We start from the raw sequence: 17594 nt of genomic DNA, 5'->3' as shown, positions 1-17594 counted from the left end.
AATGTACTCACAGCCTAAAACCTCACCCAACCTACCCCCCAGCCTTGGAAACACCACCCCCTCCCACCCACACACACTCCAAGCCTCCACACCTCTCCCAGGTCAGGCCTCTCCCACCCCAGGACATGGGCCAGTCCCTTGATCCTGCGGCCTGTAATGCCACCTCCCCCTCCATTAACAGAAACTATCTTTTGGGGACTTCAAATGCTGGCCCCCCCCCCAAACTCCAACTTGTTTCCTGAGTGTACCCAAGATTGCTGCCCCTTGCCGGCCTTGGAACAGGGGGCTGCTGTGCCCTGTTGTCTTGCACCGAAGAGTAAGATCCTGGAGGGGAGGAACCAAACCCCCCAGGTGCGGGAGGACATTTACAGGCATCTGTGTTCAGCCCATGTACGTGGATCCAGCGCCTTCAAGTCCCAGGCCTGGGGGAATCGCACTGCTTCCCTCTCCTCCAGTCTAGGTCTCTCCATGACCTCTACCCTGGGAGAACACAGAAGCCACCTGGGCCATCGCCCGCCAGGCATGGGAGCACAGTCTCCCACCCTCAGACCACCGCCCCCCACCCTTTCCGCCTCCTCTCCAGCCATGCCCAGCCTTCTCATTTGACCTCCTCCACCGCCTGGATGTGGGTTTCCAGCAGGGCGCGTGGTCCCTTCTCGGGGAGGGGGCCCAAGGCCCAGGGTCCCCAGTCACCAGGGTCCAATCTGGCTTCCTACTTCCCAGGCCACTTGGCCTCTACTCCCTGCAAGAAACTTCTCCCGCTAGAGAAAGGCGGCTCAGATTGCCGCAAGGGGCAGGAAATGAGAGGCCCACGGCACGGGTCCTGATGGGAACCAGGGAGCTCCTTTCTTGGGGGTCAAGCGACGCTGAGCGGAGGACGGGGGCTCCGAGCTCCCCGAGCTTGGCAGCTTGGCCGGTCGGAGACCGCAGGTGCCGCTGCCCTGACCCGCACTCCCGCGGCGCGCTCCACCCGCCGGACGCCGGCACCGGGGACTCAGAGAGCAGAGCCGGGCGGGCCACAGCCTCCAGTCCCCGCGCCGGGCTCGGCAGCACACAAGCTAGGAATCAGTTGGCATCCACACCCCCCTCCTGCTGGGACCGGAGCTGCCCCAACCCGCGGCCACCGCGCCCCGAGCCCGCTCCAACTCGGAAAGTGGTGGGCGGCCGCCGGGAAGGGCGGGCGGTAGGTACCTGCCAGCAGCTCGATCTTGTGTCCCAGCACCTTCATCTCGGCGCCCGGCGCGGCCGGCGGGGCTGCGGCGTCGGGGGAGCGCTCGGCCCGGCCGCGGAGAGGAGCGCGGGAGACCGGGGCGAGGCGGCAGGAGAGCGCGGGGCGAAGCAGCAGGAGCAGCTCCCGGCCCGGAGCGCTCTCGCCGCCCCCCACGCCGCGCTCCCCCCTCCAAAGCGGTTTAAAAAAATCCACCAATTGCACGGCCGCGCACCCCCAAAAGGCGCCCGCCACCACCTGGTCGGGGCGAACTCGGGGAGGCGGAGGGAGTGCGCGGGGTGGGTGCGGGTGACACCGCGGGAGGGGGCCCCCTGCGCCCGCAGCCGGAACAAAGAGGCCCCGCGGTCCCCGGGCGTTGCGGTGGAGGAGGCGTGGGCGGCGGCTGCGCTGTGGCCCCAGGGGGGGGGGTCCCCGTGCCGGGCCAGGAGGGAGACAGGGGAGAATGGGGTGGGGTGGGGAGGTGGGGTGCCGCCGTCGCGTAGGCGAAATGTGGCCCCGGCGACAAGCTGCGGGGCTTGCGAGTCTGGGGTCGAGCGCGGAGGCTGGGCTGGGGCGGGGGCGCCCCACCGCAGTGGCAGGGGCGCGGGGGCCGGGGGAGCAGGGGCGAGGGGCGCCGCCGACTCACCGAGGTGATGCGAGCGACACAGACGCGCAGGCGGGAGCCGGGCCTGGGCGCTGCCGCCGCCAACGCGCGGTGCAGGTGCGGGCGGCCGGGGAGCCCCTCGCGCGCCCGCCGAGGGTGGAGGCCCGGGCTGGGGCGGCGCCGCGGGGGGCGTGCCCGCGTGGGTGTGGCGGGCGTGGGCGCTCCGGGCCGCGCGGGGCCGGGCCTGCCGGCGGGACCAGCACAACGGTCCGGGCTTCCGCCTCCTGCCGCTGCGGGAGCGCCGGTGTGGGCGGGAGGGCGAGCGCGCCGCCGCGCCGCGGGCCCAGCGGAGGCCCCGGGCCCACCCGCAGCCCCCGCCCGCAGCCCCCGCCCGCTCCCCCGCCCGCGCCGCTCGGACTCGCGCGGGTGCGGAGCGGGCCCTGCCCGCCACTCCCACCCCCGTGGCCGCGCGACGTCGGGTTCGGGGGAGGGGGCGGCCTTTGCCTGGGACTTTGTTCAGACTCCCGGGGCGACCTCGGGCATTTAGTGACAGCGCCCACCCCCGCCCTCTCCTTCCTGCCCGACTTGGGGCGCTGGAGAAAAGCCCTGGGCGGTCGGGAAGAACCAGGTGCTCGGCCCTTGGGGCGTCGCCCCCCGTTTTCGGAACGGAGGGTTTCCTTGGGGAACTCGCGCGGGAGTGAGGTCTCTGGCAAGGGTGTTCTGGGCCCTCAGGGTCCTGCCAGGAGTCTCCATTACCTGAGCGGAAAAGGGACTGGGGAGACTCGAGGCTTCCGCGGGCTCACCCTGCCCTGGCCCAGTGGCGTGGCTCCCACCTTCGCTCCCCGCCGCCCCAGAGGGAAGGCGCAGGTGTTGGTCCCGCTGTAGGAGTATGGAAACCTGATGACCTGAAAAACTAAATCTGGACAAGACAGCTCAAGACAAGGCTCCTGGAGCCCCCGGTTCTAGTCTCTGTGGCGACCTTGGCCCTGGCTCTGCTCCTCCCTGGATTCCAGCCCTTTCGGGGCGCAGAAGGGCTGTGGCGGGCCTGGTCCTCCGGGAGGTCGGGATGGCGGTGGGGGGAGGAAGGCCGCAGTCCACCTCTGTCTGCGCTGCTGTGTGCTGAGGTCCCGGCTTTCCCTCAGCTCCAGGGGGCCGTGGCAGCTGCGTGGCAGTGAATTAACCCCCCCACCAGCTGAGGAAGCCGGAAAGATTTTGGTGGCCCCAGACAGGGCACACATTCCCCCTTGGGTTACAGCTTTTTCCCCGCTTGGGGTGCAGTATATAAATCTCACAGGAGGCAGCAAACTGGGGCTCCTCACCTTGAGCACATCCCTTCCTCTCAGTTTCCTCCATGTAAAGTAGGAGGGAGGTCCGTGGTGACAGTGTGAACCTCTGTTTCTGAAACTTCCACCAGACTGTGGTTCTATATTTAGAAGTCAGGCGCCAGTCCTTAAGAACATAGGCTGGTTCTGCAATTTCCTGGCTGTGTGATGTCAGGCAAGCTGCTTACCCTCTCTGAGCCTATATGTCATACTCTGTGAAACTGGGATGATTTGATGCAGACCTCAGAGGATTCCTGCTAAGAATTAAATGGCAGAATATAAAAAAAAATGCTTAGAATAGTGCCAGACGCAGGGTTTAAGTGTTCAATAAATGGCCGTTATTGTCACTGATGATGAAATTGTTATTATTGCATTAGAGATTCTTTCAGGCTTTCCTGACTTCTACCCTTTTCAGTAATTTCAGACCTAGTCATTGAGCAGAATTAATTGTTGATGTTCTAGCAATGTAATTCACAAGGGCTAGCCTGTTCTGCATTGCTTGGAGGAATACAGGCCCGGAGAGGATGTAAAATGCTGCCTAACAAGAGCTTCGACACTGTGACGAGTCTGTCTGTGTGGGGAACGGCATCTGCAATGGCCTTGAACTAATGTAGACAATCCACTTGGCTCCAATAACTCACGGACGCCAAGTGAGTGTTCTGGAGGGTCATGCTGTGGATTTGAACCCGTAGAAGTGGAAGCTGAATAAATGATGAAGAAACAACTGTGAGCGCCCCCGGGGATATTGCATCAAGCAAAGGTGCTTAGGGGACAGGCAGCTTCTGGAGGAGTCAGTCCCGCTAGGCAAAAAAAGAGTCACTGCTGAGTCAGCAGAAGGGTGAGCTCTGGGTCCCCTGTGCTGCTGGGCTCTTCATCTTTAGCACCCTGTGGAGGAAGGGTGATGTTGGGAGGCAGCCGGGTGGCAGGGTTTTTAACAGTGGAAAGCAGAACACTGCAGAGAGCCAAGCTGTTGCCTGGGACAGGGGGCTTCTAAGAAGTGTCCCCCCACTCTTGCACCTAATTACTTGAAAAATGCTTCATGAGTCACTGCGTTGTAAATAGGCAGGAGACTGGCTGGCCTGCACCTAGGCTGCAGATGAGACACAGCTTTTCTGAAGATCTCAAATGAGCCTTCCCTTCCCCGTCTGTAAACTCAAGCTGACTTAATCAGGGTGTTAGTTGCAAGACATAGAGACCTTCTCTAGCTAACTTAAGCAGAAAAAGGCTTTGTAAGCCGGGCGTGGTGGCTCACGCCTGTAATCCTAGCACTCTGGGAGGCTGAGGCGGGCGGATTGCTCGAGATCAGGAGTTCGAAACCAGCCTGAGCAAGAATGAGAACCCCGTCTCTACTACAAAATAGGAAGAAATTAATTGGCCAACTAATATATATAGAAAAAAATCAACCTGGCATGGTGGTGCATGCCTGTAGTCCCAGCTACTCGGGAGGCTGAGGCAGGAGGATTGCTTGAGCCCAGGAGTTTGAGGTTGCTGTGAACTAGGCTGATGCCATGGCACTCACTCTAGCCTGGGCAACAAAGCAAGATTCTGTCTCAAAAAAAAAAAAAAAAAAAGAAAAGAAAAGAAAAGAAAAAGGCTTTGTAAAAATGAAGGTGGGCAGCCCTCGGGATCTCAAGACCCAGGCCTGACGCTGCAGTGTTGGTCTGGCGTTAAAGCCACCACTGCCATCCCTGGGCACAGAAGCTGCAGCCAATGCCGCTCCTGGACCATGAGGACCATGACCATCAGGACCACAGCTGCCTTTGAAGCCAGAGGTGCTGCTGCTGCCACCATCCTCACTACGATGGATTCTAGGTGGTCTTGGCTTCCTCATGTCAACAGTTTCTAATTCACTGTCAAGAATGGGATGTCTCATTGGGGGAGCCCAGATCATGTACCCTGACAAAGCTGCAAGGGAGGCAGGGAAAAGGTGTTTCCAGTTTCCCTGCAGGGAGGTAGGCTCTGCCTTGTAGCAAGGGCATGTGAGATGCCGGTGGCCAAAAGAGTGACTAGTGACCACTTCAGATAACAGTGGACTTGTGAAAGTCTGTGATATGACATGCATGGACACTTAACTCAGAGTCTGGCATGGTAGGGACACACGGTCCCTGCGCTGAGATTCATACCACACTTTAAGCCTACAGTGGCGACCAGTGGTGCTCCTCTGTGCTTTACTCTTTGATGTTTCAGCAGGTGAAAGACAAAAGGACCTTGAAAACTGTGGCTTGCTGCCCTTCCAGATGCAGAGGCAGCTCCGGTCCTGCTGCCAGGAGGACAGGTGACTGGGTTTTTCCATTGTGGTGATGAATTGGGCTGAGTCACCATCCCTCTACGGTCCCCTTGTGACCATGACTGGGAGCAAGTAAAATGAACCAGCTGATGGAGTTGGGGGCGCAGATGAGCCCAGGGACCTGGAGTCTTCGTTCCTAAGCAGGGGGAGGGGGAGGCAGCAACTGCCTCCCCCCCCTCCACTAACACTCCCTACTCACTAATCATGAGCCACACAGCCTCAGGGAAAGAAGGGAGGATCCTTTCTCTCCTTTTATAGTATTGATTGAGTGCCTCTTTGGGGCTGAGTCCTGTGCTGTGGGCCTCTCTGGAGAACCTGAGCTGACAAGGACATTGACCTTGCCTTTAAGGTTCATGCACTGATGGAGAAAACAGCTCAGAGGCCCATAATTCAGGTACCAGGCAGACTCTGCTAAAATGTGTAATTGAGATCGCCATGGAGTGCAGTGGAGGCCTGGGGCGGCTCAGCCTCTTGGAGGTAGAGGCATCTGAGCCTGCGAGAGGTGGAAGGTCAGCAGATGGAGATAGGAGATGGGGTAAATGGGGGAGAATTCCATCCATTTATCCATCTGTCCATCTATCCACTTATTCATCCATCCATCCATCTATCTGTCCACCCATCCATCTATCCATCCACCCACTCATCCACCCATCCATCCATCTGTCCATCTACCCATCCATCTGTCCATCCACCCATCCATCCATCCACCCACCCATCCATCTGTCCATCCATCCACCCATTCACCTACCTGTCCGTTTATCCATCTGTCTATACACATATCCATCCACCCATCCACTTGTCCATCCTACATTGGGTCAAGCAGAGCCTGTGCTAAGTTTGGGGGGGCACAGAGCTGAGCATGTTGCAGCCCTCCCTCCCAGCAGGAGCTCCTGGGTGGAGCTGGAGAAGGCTGGGTGTGCTTGAGCAGGTGGTGAGGAAGCTGGAATGAGGAAGCACGTAGGGGAGAGTGCCTGGCCTCAGCCTGACTCTGGAATTTCACCAGCTGCCAGATTATCTGCTTCCTGTTCCTAGGCCACCTTGGGCAACTCAATGGCTATGTTGCCACCCCCTTTCTCCCATGACATGTAAGGACTTCCTTCCTGTGGGGCCAGTCCTTTGCTCTCCAGGTAATTCCAGATACCCTATTATCTCCTCCATTCCTGAGGACAGCAGAACCATCCCCAGTGCCCTTTGCAAATGTCCCTCCTCTAGAAATTTTAGCAGACACCTGGAAGCCCAGTTGGTGCTGAGTAAAGGCAAGAGGTGGATCTGATAATATTTTTTGAAAATTACAATAGTTGTATATATTCGATGCACAATACTTACCGAGGGAAAAATAAAAACCACTCATAATTTCACTGCCTAAAGATAGCTAGTGTTAACATATTGGGGGTATGACCTTCAGCACTTTACATATGTGTATATATAATACATATATATGCACACACAGTTGGCCTTCCATATCTGCAGGTACTGCCTCCACGAATTCAACCAACCACAAATCCAAACTATTTGGAAAAAATAAAAACAAGCAATATAACAAAAATAATACAAATAAAAAGTACAGTATAACAACTATTTACATAGCATTTACATTTTATTGTCCTTGTCTCAGTTTCCCCTGAAGGGTGGGACTTGGTCTAGGGAAAGGCGCCCCTCATGGTGAGTGGCAGATGGCCATCCAGGCTCTCCTGTCATAGTGTCCCTGCTGGCCCAAGTGTGTGCTGACCTCCCTGCTCTCTGCAGGGGGAGAGAACCCGAGGGGGGCGGGACATGGCTTTCCCTGTGGGGAATCTGGCAGAAAGCAGGTGAAAGATCAGATTCGCTCTTTGGAGTTGAGTGATGCCTTCAAAGGAGAACACACATGTTTGGAGAAGCCTCTGTCCTGAGGTGCTGGGAGCTGGCCCCCTTTCAGCAGGCTCAGGCTTCCTGGGCTGTCATTGTCCCAGCTCCACCCTGGGCCTGAGCTAACGCTGCCCCCACGTGCCACTTCCCAGACCTGGCGTGGACTTGTTGGCCTTATGGCTGGACCACCTGTGGGAACGTTCCCTTTTCAGGGGCTGCAGTGGCCCCAGAGTGTCCTCAGCACCATGACAATAGGCTTGGGTTGAATCGGAAGTTTCAATCAAGTTTCCAAATAATAGGAACTGAGGAATTGGCTTAGGATGCTGTGCTGAGTCCCAGGATCACCCTCAGGCTCGATGATTTGCTAGAAGGAAGAACTCAGAAAAACCATCACATTCATGTTTACCATTTATCATGGTAGAAGGATACAGGTCAAAATCAGCAAAAAGAAAAGGTCCAAGAGCAGAGTCCAGGAGACACCAGGTGCAAACTTACAGGAATCCCCTCCCAGTGGAGTTACACAGGAACACGATTCTTCCAGCAGCAATGTATGACAACACAGGCAAAGCATTACCAACCAGGGAAGCTCACCCAAGCCTCGGGATCCAGGGTTTTTATGGGGGATCAGTCATATAGGCATGCGGCACCCATGTTACTAACCTCGGCTGCTTACTCTCCAGGTCCCCAGAGGTCAAATGGATGCAGTGTCACCCCAGGCCTCAGACGTACAAAACCACTGTTATCCAGTAGCATTTTCCAAGGGCTCAGAGGTCATCTCGCTGGAGGAGTCAAGAGCCAGCCCTTTCTTTGGAATGTGCAAGGTTTGAGCAACACCAGCCTACTGAGTTAATCCCTTACTGTTCAGAAGCCAATAATTTATTTTGTGTGCACACACATCCTTATCTATTATCACCATGATTTCATTTTTTTAAAGAGGAGGTTTAAAGCCAAGAAAGTGGGCTGGATATCGTGACATAATGTAAGTCAGTGCTCCCCAAGAGAAAACAGTTGGCTTGATGTTGCTGACTTTGAAGATGAAGGGGCCAGAAGCCACCAGTGTACACCATGAACCCAACACGGATGCTTTTCTTGGTTTTTTGGGTTTGTTTTTTTTTGAGACAGAGTCTCGCTTTGTTGCCCAGGCTAGAGTGAGTGCCGTGGCGTCAGCCTAGCTCACAGCAACCTCAAACTCCTGGGCTCAAGCAATCCTGCTGCCTCAGCCTCCCGAGTAGCTGGGACCACAGGCATGTGCCATCATGCCTGGCTAATTTTTTCTCTATATATTAGTTGGCTAATGAATTCTTTCAAGTTATAGTAGAGACGGGGTCTTGCTCTTGCTCAGGCTGGTTTCGAATTCCTGACCTCGAGCAATCCGCCCGCCTCGGCCTCCCAGAGTGCTAGGATTACAGGCGTGAGCCACCGCGCCCGGCCTGCTTTTCTTGTTTGTTTGCACAGCCTTGTCTCCAGTCAAGGAACAGATGAGTTGAGAGGCTGCCTCTGGTTCCCACTACCTCTGGGTCTGATGTTCCTGCTCTTGGGAAGGACTAGGCCCTGCTGAGGGTGGGAGGACATGATCTGGGACCCTCCCTTAGGTGTCTAAGCCAGTTCATCCTTTCTTTGCCTGGGCCTTGCTGCTGTTGCAAATTATCCTGGCAAAGAAGGCAGCTTGTTCTGTTTAACAAGTGCTCTGCCTCTTGCCCCAGGCTCTGGCCCTCACCAGGCTGACTCTAGGGTAGGCTAGCTGTTCTACTAAAGTCCCATCTCGTCCCCTTTCCTCACTGTCCAGCCTCCATGCATGGAGCTGAGCCACCAAGGCCGGGGCTGCTGGCCTGTGCAGGCTTCATGGCGTGGAGTCAGCCTGGCTCCCGCCATCTACACCTGGGTGACCTTGGCCAAGTATCCTAACCTTGCCGAATCTCCTCTTTTCTCAAGTGGATCTAATGGACACAGCTGTGAGGAGTTGGTGAGTTGCTAACTGTGGAGCCCCCAGCCCAGGGCCTGGTGCCCAGCTGGAGCCCATTGATTAGTGGCTATTAGGACAGTGGCTCCAGGTGCAAAGTGTGGGGGCAACTAGGATCCTTCTGACATGTTAAGCTGCCTGGAACTGGGTGCTGATGAGTCAGGGGGGTCCTGTGGCTTTGGAACTTCTGGGAAGGGAGCACAAGTCATGTATGTGGCAGGAGACCTAGTGGGGCTTTGGGATGTGGCGAGGATTGAGGGTGTGCGCACTCTCTCTGCCCAGGGCCCTCTTCCTTCCACTGCCCCTAGCTAATCCCGCTCATTGTTTGGGTGTCAATTTAGACCTCACTTTACTCCCCGATTCCCTGACTACCCTCTTCTGTACTCCCATTGAGCCTAGGTGCTTTTTTTTTTGAGACAGAGTCTCGCTTTGTTGCCCAGGCTAGAGTGAGTGCCGTGGCGTCAGCCTAGCTCACAGCAACCTCAAACTCCTGGGCTCAAGCAATCCTCCTGCCTCAGCCTCCCGAGTAGCTGGGACTACAGGCATGAGCCACCATGCCCGGCTAATTTTTTCTATATATGTTAGTTGGCCAATTAATTTCTTTCTATTTGTAGTAGAGATAGGGTCTCACTCTTGCTCAGAGCTGGTTTCGAACTCCTGACCTCGAGCAATCCGCCCGCCTCGGCCTCCCAGAGTGCTAGGATTACAGGCGTGAGCCACCGCGCCCGGCCTTTTGTTTTTATTTGTTTAGTTACAAGATCTCACTCTGTCACCCAGGCTAGAGTGCAGTGGCCCAATCACAGCTCACTGCAGCCTCGAGCTCCTGGGCTCAAGGATCCTCCTACCTCAGCCTCCTGAGTAGCTGGGACAGCAGGCATGTGCTATTATGCCCAGGTAATTTTTCTATTTTTTGTAGAGATGAGGTTTTTTTGTTTTTTTGGTTTTTTTTTGAGACAGAGTCTCGCTTTGTTGCCCAGGCTAGAGTGAGTGCCATGGCGTCAGCCTAGCTCACAGCAACCTCAAACTCCTGGGCTCAAGCAATCCTCCTGCCTCAGCCTCCCGAGTAGCTGGGACTACAGGCATGCACCACCATGCCCGGCTAATTTTTTCTATATATATTAGTTGGCCAATTAATTTCTTTCTATTTATAGTAGAGACGGGGGTCTCGCTCTTGCTCAGGCTGGTTTCGAACTCCTGACCTCGAGCAATCCACCCGCCTCGGCCTCCCAGAGTGCTAGGATTACAGGCGTGAGCCACCGAGCCCGGCCTAGAGATGAGGTTTTACTGTGTTTTCCCGGCTGGTCTCAAACTCCTGGGCTTAAGCAATCCTCCTGCCTCGGCCTCCCAAAGTGCTGGGGTTACAGGCGTGAGCCACCGCCCCCGGCCTGAGCCACATGTTGACCTGTAATAACAGTCCACTGTTCATCGTGCCAGGCATAGTGCTCAGGGCATTACTTACATGTGTTATCTCATTTGATTCTCTCAGTGTTTAGAGAGCTGCCTGCAGATTTATTTTTCTGATTTCACAGATGAAGAAACAGAACCACAGAAGTGCGACAAATGGCTCAACTCCTCTTCCTCACCCTATACAGTGGTTGTCTGTGGGCAGGTTGCCTGTGGCCCAGGGGTTGGGGACCACAACTCCAAAAGGAACATAGCCCTGCCTTCGTCTCAGTGGGACCCATTTCTGACGTAGGACCTCCAGAATTATGGGAAAATTCATTTGTGTTGTTTTAAGCCACTAATGTGGTAATTTTTTCCCAGCCGCAATAAAAAACTAATATTTTGCCCATCCCCAGTGCCAAGGATCACATCTCACACTTGGCGGTCACTGATCAGGTGGTTTCTACTTACTCTCAGGAAAGACACATAAGAAAAAAGTACTTTTATATTTTGGATTTATATGTCAGGGCTTAATTGGGAGGTTGCAAGCTGGGTCAGACTTTGGTCCTGAGATCGAGCCATCGGCTGGGCAGGTTGGGCTGGGGGGGATCACGGAGAATGACACAGGGGCACTCTAGGGAAAGGGGGCCACAGGCTGGTGAGTGACCAAAGATGACGGGCAGGGCAGGTAGACGTCAGCATTCTGGGACCCCTCCCTGGCCTCAGGCCTGCTGCCTTCACAATCATGAGGGCCCCAGGCATTGAGTCTCTACCTCTGCCAGGCACGGTCCTAAGCCCCCCACAAAATCAGCCCAGCAGCCCATCACGTAAGCACCTCCGCCCCAGGAGAGAACAGCCAGCACTCGTACACTCCTGCACTGTGTCAGGCACTGTTGCAAGAGCTGCACATCCAGCACGTGCTATCATTATACCCATTTTACAGATTAGGAAACTGAGGCCTAGAAAGGCAGTCACTTGCCCACTCACATAATCAGCAATTGTGTCTGAGCAAAGGCAAGGTGGCTCCAGGACCTCTGTTCTTAACCATTATGCTCTACTGCCTCTCCGGATGAAATAATAATAATATATAATATATAACGGCATGATGTTATAAAAACATAATACCAAAATATGCCACCTTGGCATATTGATTACTTTGAGCTGAAGACAACTGAGAAGAAGCAAATACAAGAAAAACTCTCTGCCCTCTCCATATTTGCGTAAAAGCAGGACATAGATTTGTAAAGGTATCTCCCCGTCCCTCTCGACAGGAAGGACAGAAGTTAATCAATAGAGATGAGTCTGGAAGCTCATCAGCCCAGGGAGGGCACAAGAGGAAACCTTCCTCACTTGCCCCGTCCTCCACCAATCCCCCTGTATATCTTCCCACAATTTGCATCCCTAGAAACTCAAAGGCCTTTCCCTTTGTCTTGTCACTTTTCTAAGAATGTATTGTTCTTTTTTTTTTTTTTTTCTTTGAAACAGAGTCTTGCTTTGTTGCCCAGGCTAGAGTGAGTGCCGTGGCGTCAGCCTAGCTCACAGCAACCTCAAACTCCTGGGCTCAAGCAATCCTCCTGCCTCAGCCTCCTGAGTAGCTGGGACTACAGCCATCGCCACCATGCCCAGCTAATTTTTTCTATATATATTAGTTGGCCAATTAATTTCTATTTTTAGTAGAGACGGGGGTCTCGCTCTTGCTCAGGCTGGTTTCGAACTCCTGACCTTGAGCAGTCCGCCCTCCTCAGCCTCCCAGAGTGCTAGGATTACAGGCCTGAGCCACTACTTTTTCTATATTTTGTAGAGCTAATTTTTTCTATATATATTAGTTGGCCAATTAATTTCTTTCTATTTTTAATAGAGACGGGGGTCTCGCTCTTGCTCAGGCTGGTTTTGAACTGCTGACCTTGAGCAATCCGCCCGCCTCGGCCTTCCAGAGTGCTAGGATTACAGGCGTGAGCCACCGCGCCTGGTCATGCTCTTTTGTTAAGATGCTATATAAGCCCAAGTTCTAACCACCCCTGAGTTACTCGTCACTGAGTGCTTCCACGTGTGTGCACGATGCACGTGTTAATGAACTTCTCCTTGCTTTTCTCTTGTTCATCTGCCTTTTGTCATCTCATTTACAGGGCCCCAGCCAGAGAACCTAGGGGCACAGAAGGAAAAAGATCTTTTCCCCCTGCCCCGACACCACCACCTTGCATTTGGAGAAAGCCTTTCTGTTTACGACACATCTTCCTCTTTTCTCCTGTCATCCTGTCAGTGGCTGATCATTATGACTAGTGTCCCTGGCTCACATTTTGGGAAGCAGAGCACCCTAGAGAGCAGCACCCAGCCATCTGAGACGAGGGTGGGATTCCTTCCTGGGTCTTCTGCCTGCAAGTCCAGAGTGGCTCGCCCACCAGCTGCCCCCCGCCTTGCCCTGGTGCATTATTTATGGCCCATTACTCACCTCCTGCAGGCACCCAGATGCTGCCTGCCAGAAGCTGTGACCTCGCTGTGTCCCCTGGAGAGGCCCAAGGGCAGCTCCTTCCTCCCCAGCCTCACTCTCAGCTCTCCCCTCCCCTCCCCCGCACAGCCTCTTTGGGTCTCGGCAGGCTCCCGGCGGCGTGTGGCACAACCTGTCCCCTCTTCCCATCCACGAGAACCACCTTGTGAGCACAGTTTCGTCTTTGCCAAGGCAGCTGACACCTTCTGCAAGCTCCCGACTTCCCAAGCAGCAGCGAAGTCCCAGCTCACCATCCCTCGCCCTGGAGTGTGCAGGGGTGGGGACAGGGGCTGTGGATGGTGCATGCGTGTGTAGGTACACGCGTGTCGTGAGAAGAGGGCGTGTGTGTATGTCGTATGTGGAAGGGAGTGATTTAAGCACTCATGTTTGAGCACATTTTTGTTGCCTCTCTGGGTCTCACAGCTAAAAGCGTAACCAGTAAGGATCATTTTCTTCTTCCTTCTCCTCCAAGGAAGTGGGACGAGGGGCTTAGATGTAGAGTTAAGGTGGGACCCTGAGGGCCCGGGAGCCTGCAGCTTTGGAGCTCTGTGACATCAAGCAAGTTGCTTGATCTCTCTGTGCATTTGTTTCCTCCTCTTTCACTGCCTGAGTCATTGTGAGGATTAAATGAGAGAGTTTGGGTAGAGCAATCAGCGCAGGGCCCGAGGGACAGTAAACGCTGGGAAAACTTTGGACAGTGCACTGGTTTGGATCGCCATGTCTTGGAAGGAAGAGCACCTGGAGGGGAGGGAAAGCCAAGGGCTCCACGGGCAGAATTCACTGAGCTCCAGGCAGGAGATGGGTCAGTTTCATCTCAGTTTCCATGTCTATAAAATGGGCAGTCACTGAATGTAGTAGTTGCTTAAAACCATGGCTAGCGCCAGGAAATTCTGGAAATGAAATTGAAAACTCCAGGTGATCCCAGAAGTCACTCTTCCTGGGACTGAACTCTTCCCTTTCCTCAGAATTTAAGGCATTCGGCAAGTGTTAGCCCATAAAACCAGAGGCAGGGATCTGTTTCTCCTCCCTAACTTTTAAGCCCCAAACTCCCAGATCCTGAGTGACTGAAGGTCTCAGAATCATCTGGAACCTTGGCACCCACAAAGCCCCTGAGCCCTGACCCTGGGACACTGGTTGGGTGGGGCTGGGGACACCAAAGATTCTTTAATACACTTCTCTACTGGTGCCAAAGCAGGTGGCCCACATTGGGAAATTAGGGACCAAGTGCTCTGCTAGAGATTGTTCCAGATGCCTCTGGAAAGAGTCCCGTCTCTAGCCTCCTTTTCCTCCATCCCAAGACCCTGAGAATTAAAGGAATGAGCTTTCCCAAACCTCACCACCTCTCACTTCCTCCGTTGGCGTCTGTATTCTAATCAATTTACAATCACCATAACTGTTCTCGGACCCAGGACAGTTGGCGTTTGCTCTGCAGGTGCCTCTCCCGGAGGCACAGGTGAGCTACATCACGGGCTCCCCCGGACCTGGGAACACAACTGGCAGAGCCCGCCATGCTGGCAACGAGACAACCGAGGTGTCTGTGTGATTGGTGCCCAGGAAGCCCCGAGCCCCAGCGTCCTTGTCATTGTATCTGGGGTCTGGCTGGGCCGGAGGGCTCTTGGTAAATGCTGGAGGAGGGGGATGGTTTACCAGGCAGCATTCTTACAGCAATAGCTAACTAGTTTACCAGGAACAATCTATTTTTTCAGAGACTCTTGAGGCTTTGACTGCTTTAATATCTCATTATGTGACTTCCTCAATCAGCAAAGGAGTCTGGTTCTAAGGTACCAAGTGATTTCAGTGACTTTGGCGGGGCTCAATGCCCTCCTAATCCAGGATCAGCTGTGACCCTCATGAACACACATGTCCACTCTTCCACCTCATTCACCAAAGGATCCCTCAAAATAATCACCATCGAGCCCTGCATGTTCACCATAGACCGCTAATCCATCTGAAATGTGCTATGTATTTGTCACCAGAATCCTATCAAGTAGGAATTTAGAGTATCTGCCCATTTTACAGATGAAAAAAACAAGGCTTGCGGGAAGAAACTTGCTGACAGTCTTACAGCTGGTCAGTGGTGGAGCGAAGACTACAGCCCAGATCTCCAAGCCCATGCTCTTAGCCACTCTGCCAAAGAGCCCCCTCATGCTGGCAGCAATGCCTGGTTTCAGAGAACAGCCCCTTCCTCAAGCCTTCTTCTGTACGCCCTGTCCCCAGGGCCACCTTTCCAGTTCGCAGTCCTGCAGCCACTTCCCACTGGCAGGGAATGTACTCGATCCCTGCTGCCTGGAGTTAATTATTTCCAAAAGACATTTGGAAACTCAGCTCTGCTGAGTCTAATGTGTTCCCTTTTGCTAATTTAATAATTTTGTTTTCCAAAAACGAGTGTGTTCTTTTAAGCGTGTTCACTGGCCTGATTACTGTGCAGATATTTTCCCGTCGTTGTTTTCTTCTTTGAACCCACGCTCACACGGCGCAGCGGATTTTAGCGCTGAGCCCTGTGATTTGTGACTGGGGTATCTGCTCACAAGGGCAAGGCCTTGGCTTTCTGTGCCCAAGCTCAGCAGTCTGGAGGGGCGGAAGAGGGCCAGTCTGGAGTCCTAAAAATATATAATGTACTAGATCATCGTCAAAAGCAGCAGCTTGGGTTCTTACTGGCGCATTTGGTTCACCAAATGCTGAGAGTGGTTATATCAGGGTGGTGGATTTTAAGGGGATTTTTAGTTTCTTCTTTATATGTCCTTACCTGTTTCATTTTTCATAGTTTTCCATTTACAAAAGTATATCACTTTAATAACAAAATAAGAATAAAGTTATTGTTATTAAACATAAAATTCAGGCCGGGCGCTGTGGCTCACGCCTGTAATCCTAGCTCTTGGGAGGCCGAGGCGGGCGGATTGCTCAAGGTCAGGAGTTCAAAACCAGCCTGAGCAAGAGCGAGACCCCGTCTCTACTATAAATAGAAAGAAATTAATTGGCCAACTGATATATATAAAAAAAAAAAAAATTAGCCGGGCATGGTGGAGCATGCCTGTAGTCCCAGCTACCCGGGAGGCTGAGGCAGAAGGATCACTTGAGCCCAGGAGTTTGAGGTTGCTGTGAGCTAGGCTGACACCACGGCACTCACTCTAGCCTGGGCAACAAAGCGAGACTCTGTCTCAAAAACAAACAAACAAAAAAAAAAAACATAAAATTCATTCAACAAGAGGAATCTGATCCTTTAGGCAAAAGCTCAGGCCAATCTGGCTTTTGTGAACTTGTGAAAGCAGCTTTTACAAACTTGTTAAAGCCACTCACAGATGCAGACCTCTTTGAAAATGAGAACTCTATGCAAAAAGAGAAAAGACCCAAGCTAACAATTATGTTCAGAAAATAATGTTTATATATTTTAAAAAACAGAATAGAACTTGAGTTTTTTTAAATGTTAACTTTTTGTTTGTTAAATCTTTGATATCACTTCTATCTACTCTTGGACGTGACTTAAATTTGCAAGTGGAATACAGGATGGCGGTTTCTATATGTTTTTCATTCAACAAATGTGGGGTGAGCTTTGCCCTGTGCCAGGCAGTGTTCTGGGCTCACAGGATTGGGGATGGAATGAGGATGGAGCCCCCGAGTCTGGGGGAAGACAGTTGTGCAAACAGTTACACAACTTGACAAGATGCTCTAAGAGGGCACTGGGGAAGCTTGGAAGAGGCAGTTTTTGCTCTGCCCAAGAAAGTCAAAGAAGGCTTCACAGAGGAGTGATGGACACTTAGAATAAAAGCTTGCCAGGTGGAGAAGACATTCCAGGCAAAGAAAGAGGATGTGCAAAATCACCTGGGGGTAGTGGTGGTAGGAAAAGCTTGAATTGTGTTCATGAAATAGCAAGCTGCTTGCTGTGACCACAATTTAGGGTATATGGTGTGTGTTTGTGTGTGTTGATTGGATGGTGAGGATCCTTGAGGGATAGGCTGGGAGGTTTAGCTGGCCAGAGGTAGGGACCTTTGACAGTTGTTACTCAGGGGAGTGGCGTGGTCATATCTGCCTTTTTGAAGGCTGCGTGATGGGTGTAGCAGTGCATGATGGGTGTAGCAGTGAAGGTCCACTTGGGAGCCAGAAACCACGACTGGGAAAGCTGTGCTGTATTCTCCCACATCCTCTCCTCACCCCCTGGAATACGGACAGTCATTGGAAAATCAAGCCTGGAAGAATATTTCAGGTTTAGTTCCATAGCCGAGAGAGACCAAGCCCAGAAGCAGAGGAGCCACCGTTCCCTACTGCAGGGTTAGAGATGCTTTGGGGACAAGGAGGACCCTGGGGGAGCTGGACAGTCTGGGACGGGGACAAACCCAGGCAGAGGCTGCTGGCTGGTGGCCCCAGGCCTGTTGCAACCCAGAGAGATGTGTTTATTTATACGATGTTTGGTTTTTTTTAAAAAAAAGAATTGCAAACATTTAAAAATCAGGATTTCTCCTCTCTCTCTCTCTCTCTGGTGCGCGTGCATGCACACACACACAGT

At 53.3% G+C, this 17594-nt stretch overlaps 1 protein-coding gene and 1 long non-coding RNA gene across 4 annotated transcripts in view; one reads left to right on the top strand and one right to left on the bottom strand.

Annotated features, from left to right (window-relative positions):
- Positions 1-1979, bottom strand: part of NDRG4 (NDRG family member 4) — a 42496-nt gene extending 40517 nt beyond the window's left edge. The window contains exon 1 of one of the 3 annotated variants that reach the window (XM_012743940.2): positions 1854-1979. Coding sequence is in view for 2 of the 3 variants with exons in the window: in XM_012743937.2 (XP_012599391.1) it covers positions 1192-1228 (37 nt within the window). In the remaining variant the exon portion in view is untranslated. Of the gene's footprint in view, positions 1-1191; positions 1373-1853 lie in introns of those variants that run through there. The other 2 variants (XM_012743937.2, XM_012743938.2) reach the window with 2 other exon arrangements.
- On the top strand, positions 1002-11193 carry LOC109729793 (uncharacterized). The gene is made up of 5 exons (XR_012913683.1): positions 1002-1183; positions 5321-5408; positions 7946-8086; positions 9052-9228; positions 10755-11193. It is a non-coding gene; the product is annotated as an uncharacterized LOC109729793 (long non-coding RNA).
- Positions 11194-17594: the final 6401 nt, after the last annotated feature.

The sequence above is a fragment of the Microcebus murinus genome, chromosome 20, assembly GCF_040939455.1.
Source record: "Microcebus murinus isolate Inina chromosome 20, M.murinus_Inina_mat1.0, whole genome shotgun sequence".
Taxonomy (NCBI): domain Eukaryota; kingdom Metazoa; phylum Chordata; class Mammalia; order Primates; family Cheirogaleidae; genus Microcebus; species Microcebus murinus.
This window is presented reverse-complemented; position numbering and strand designations above follow the sequence as displayed.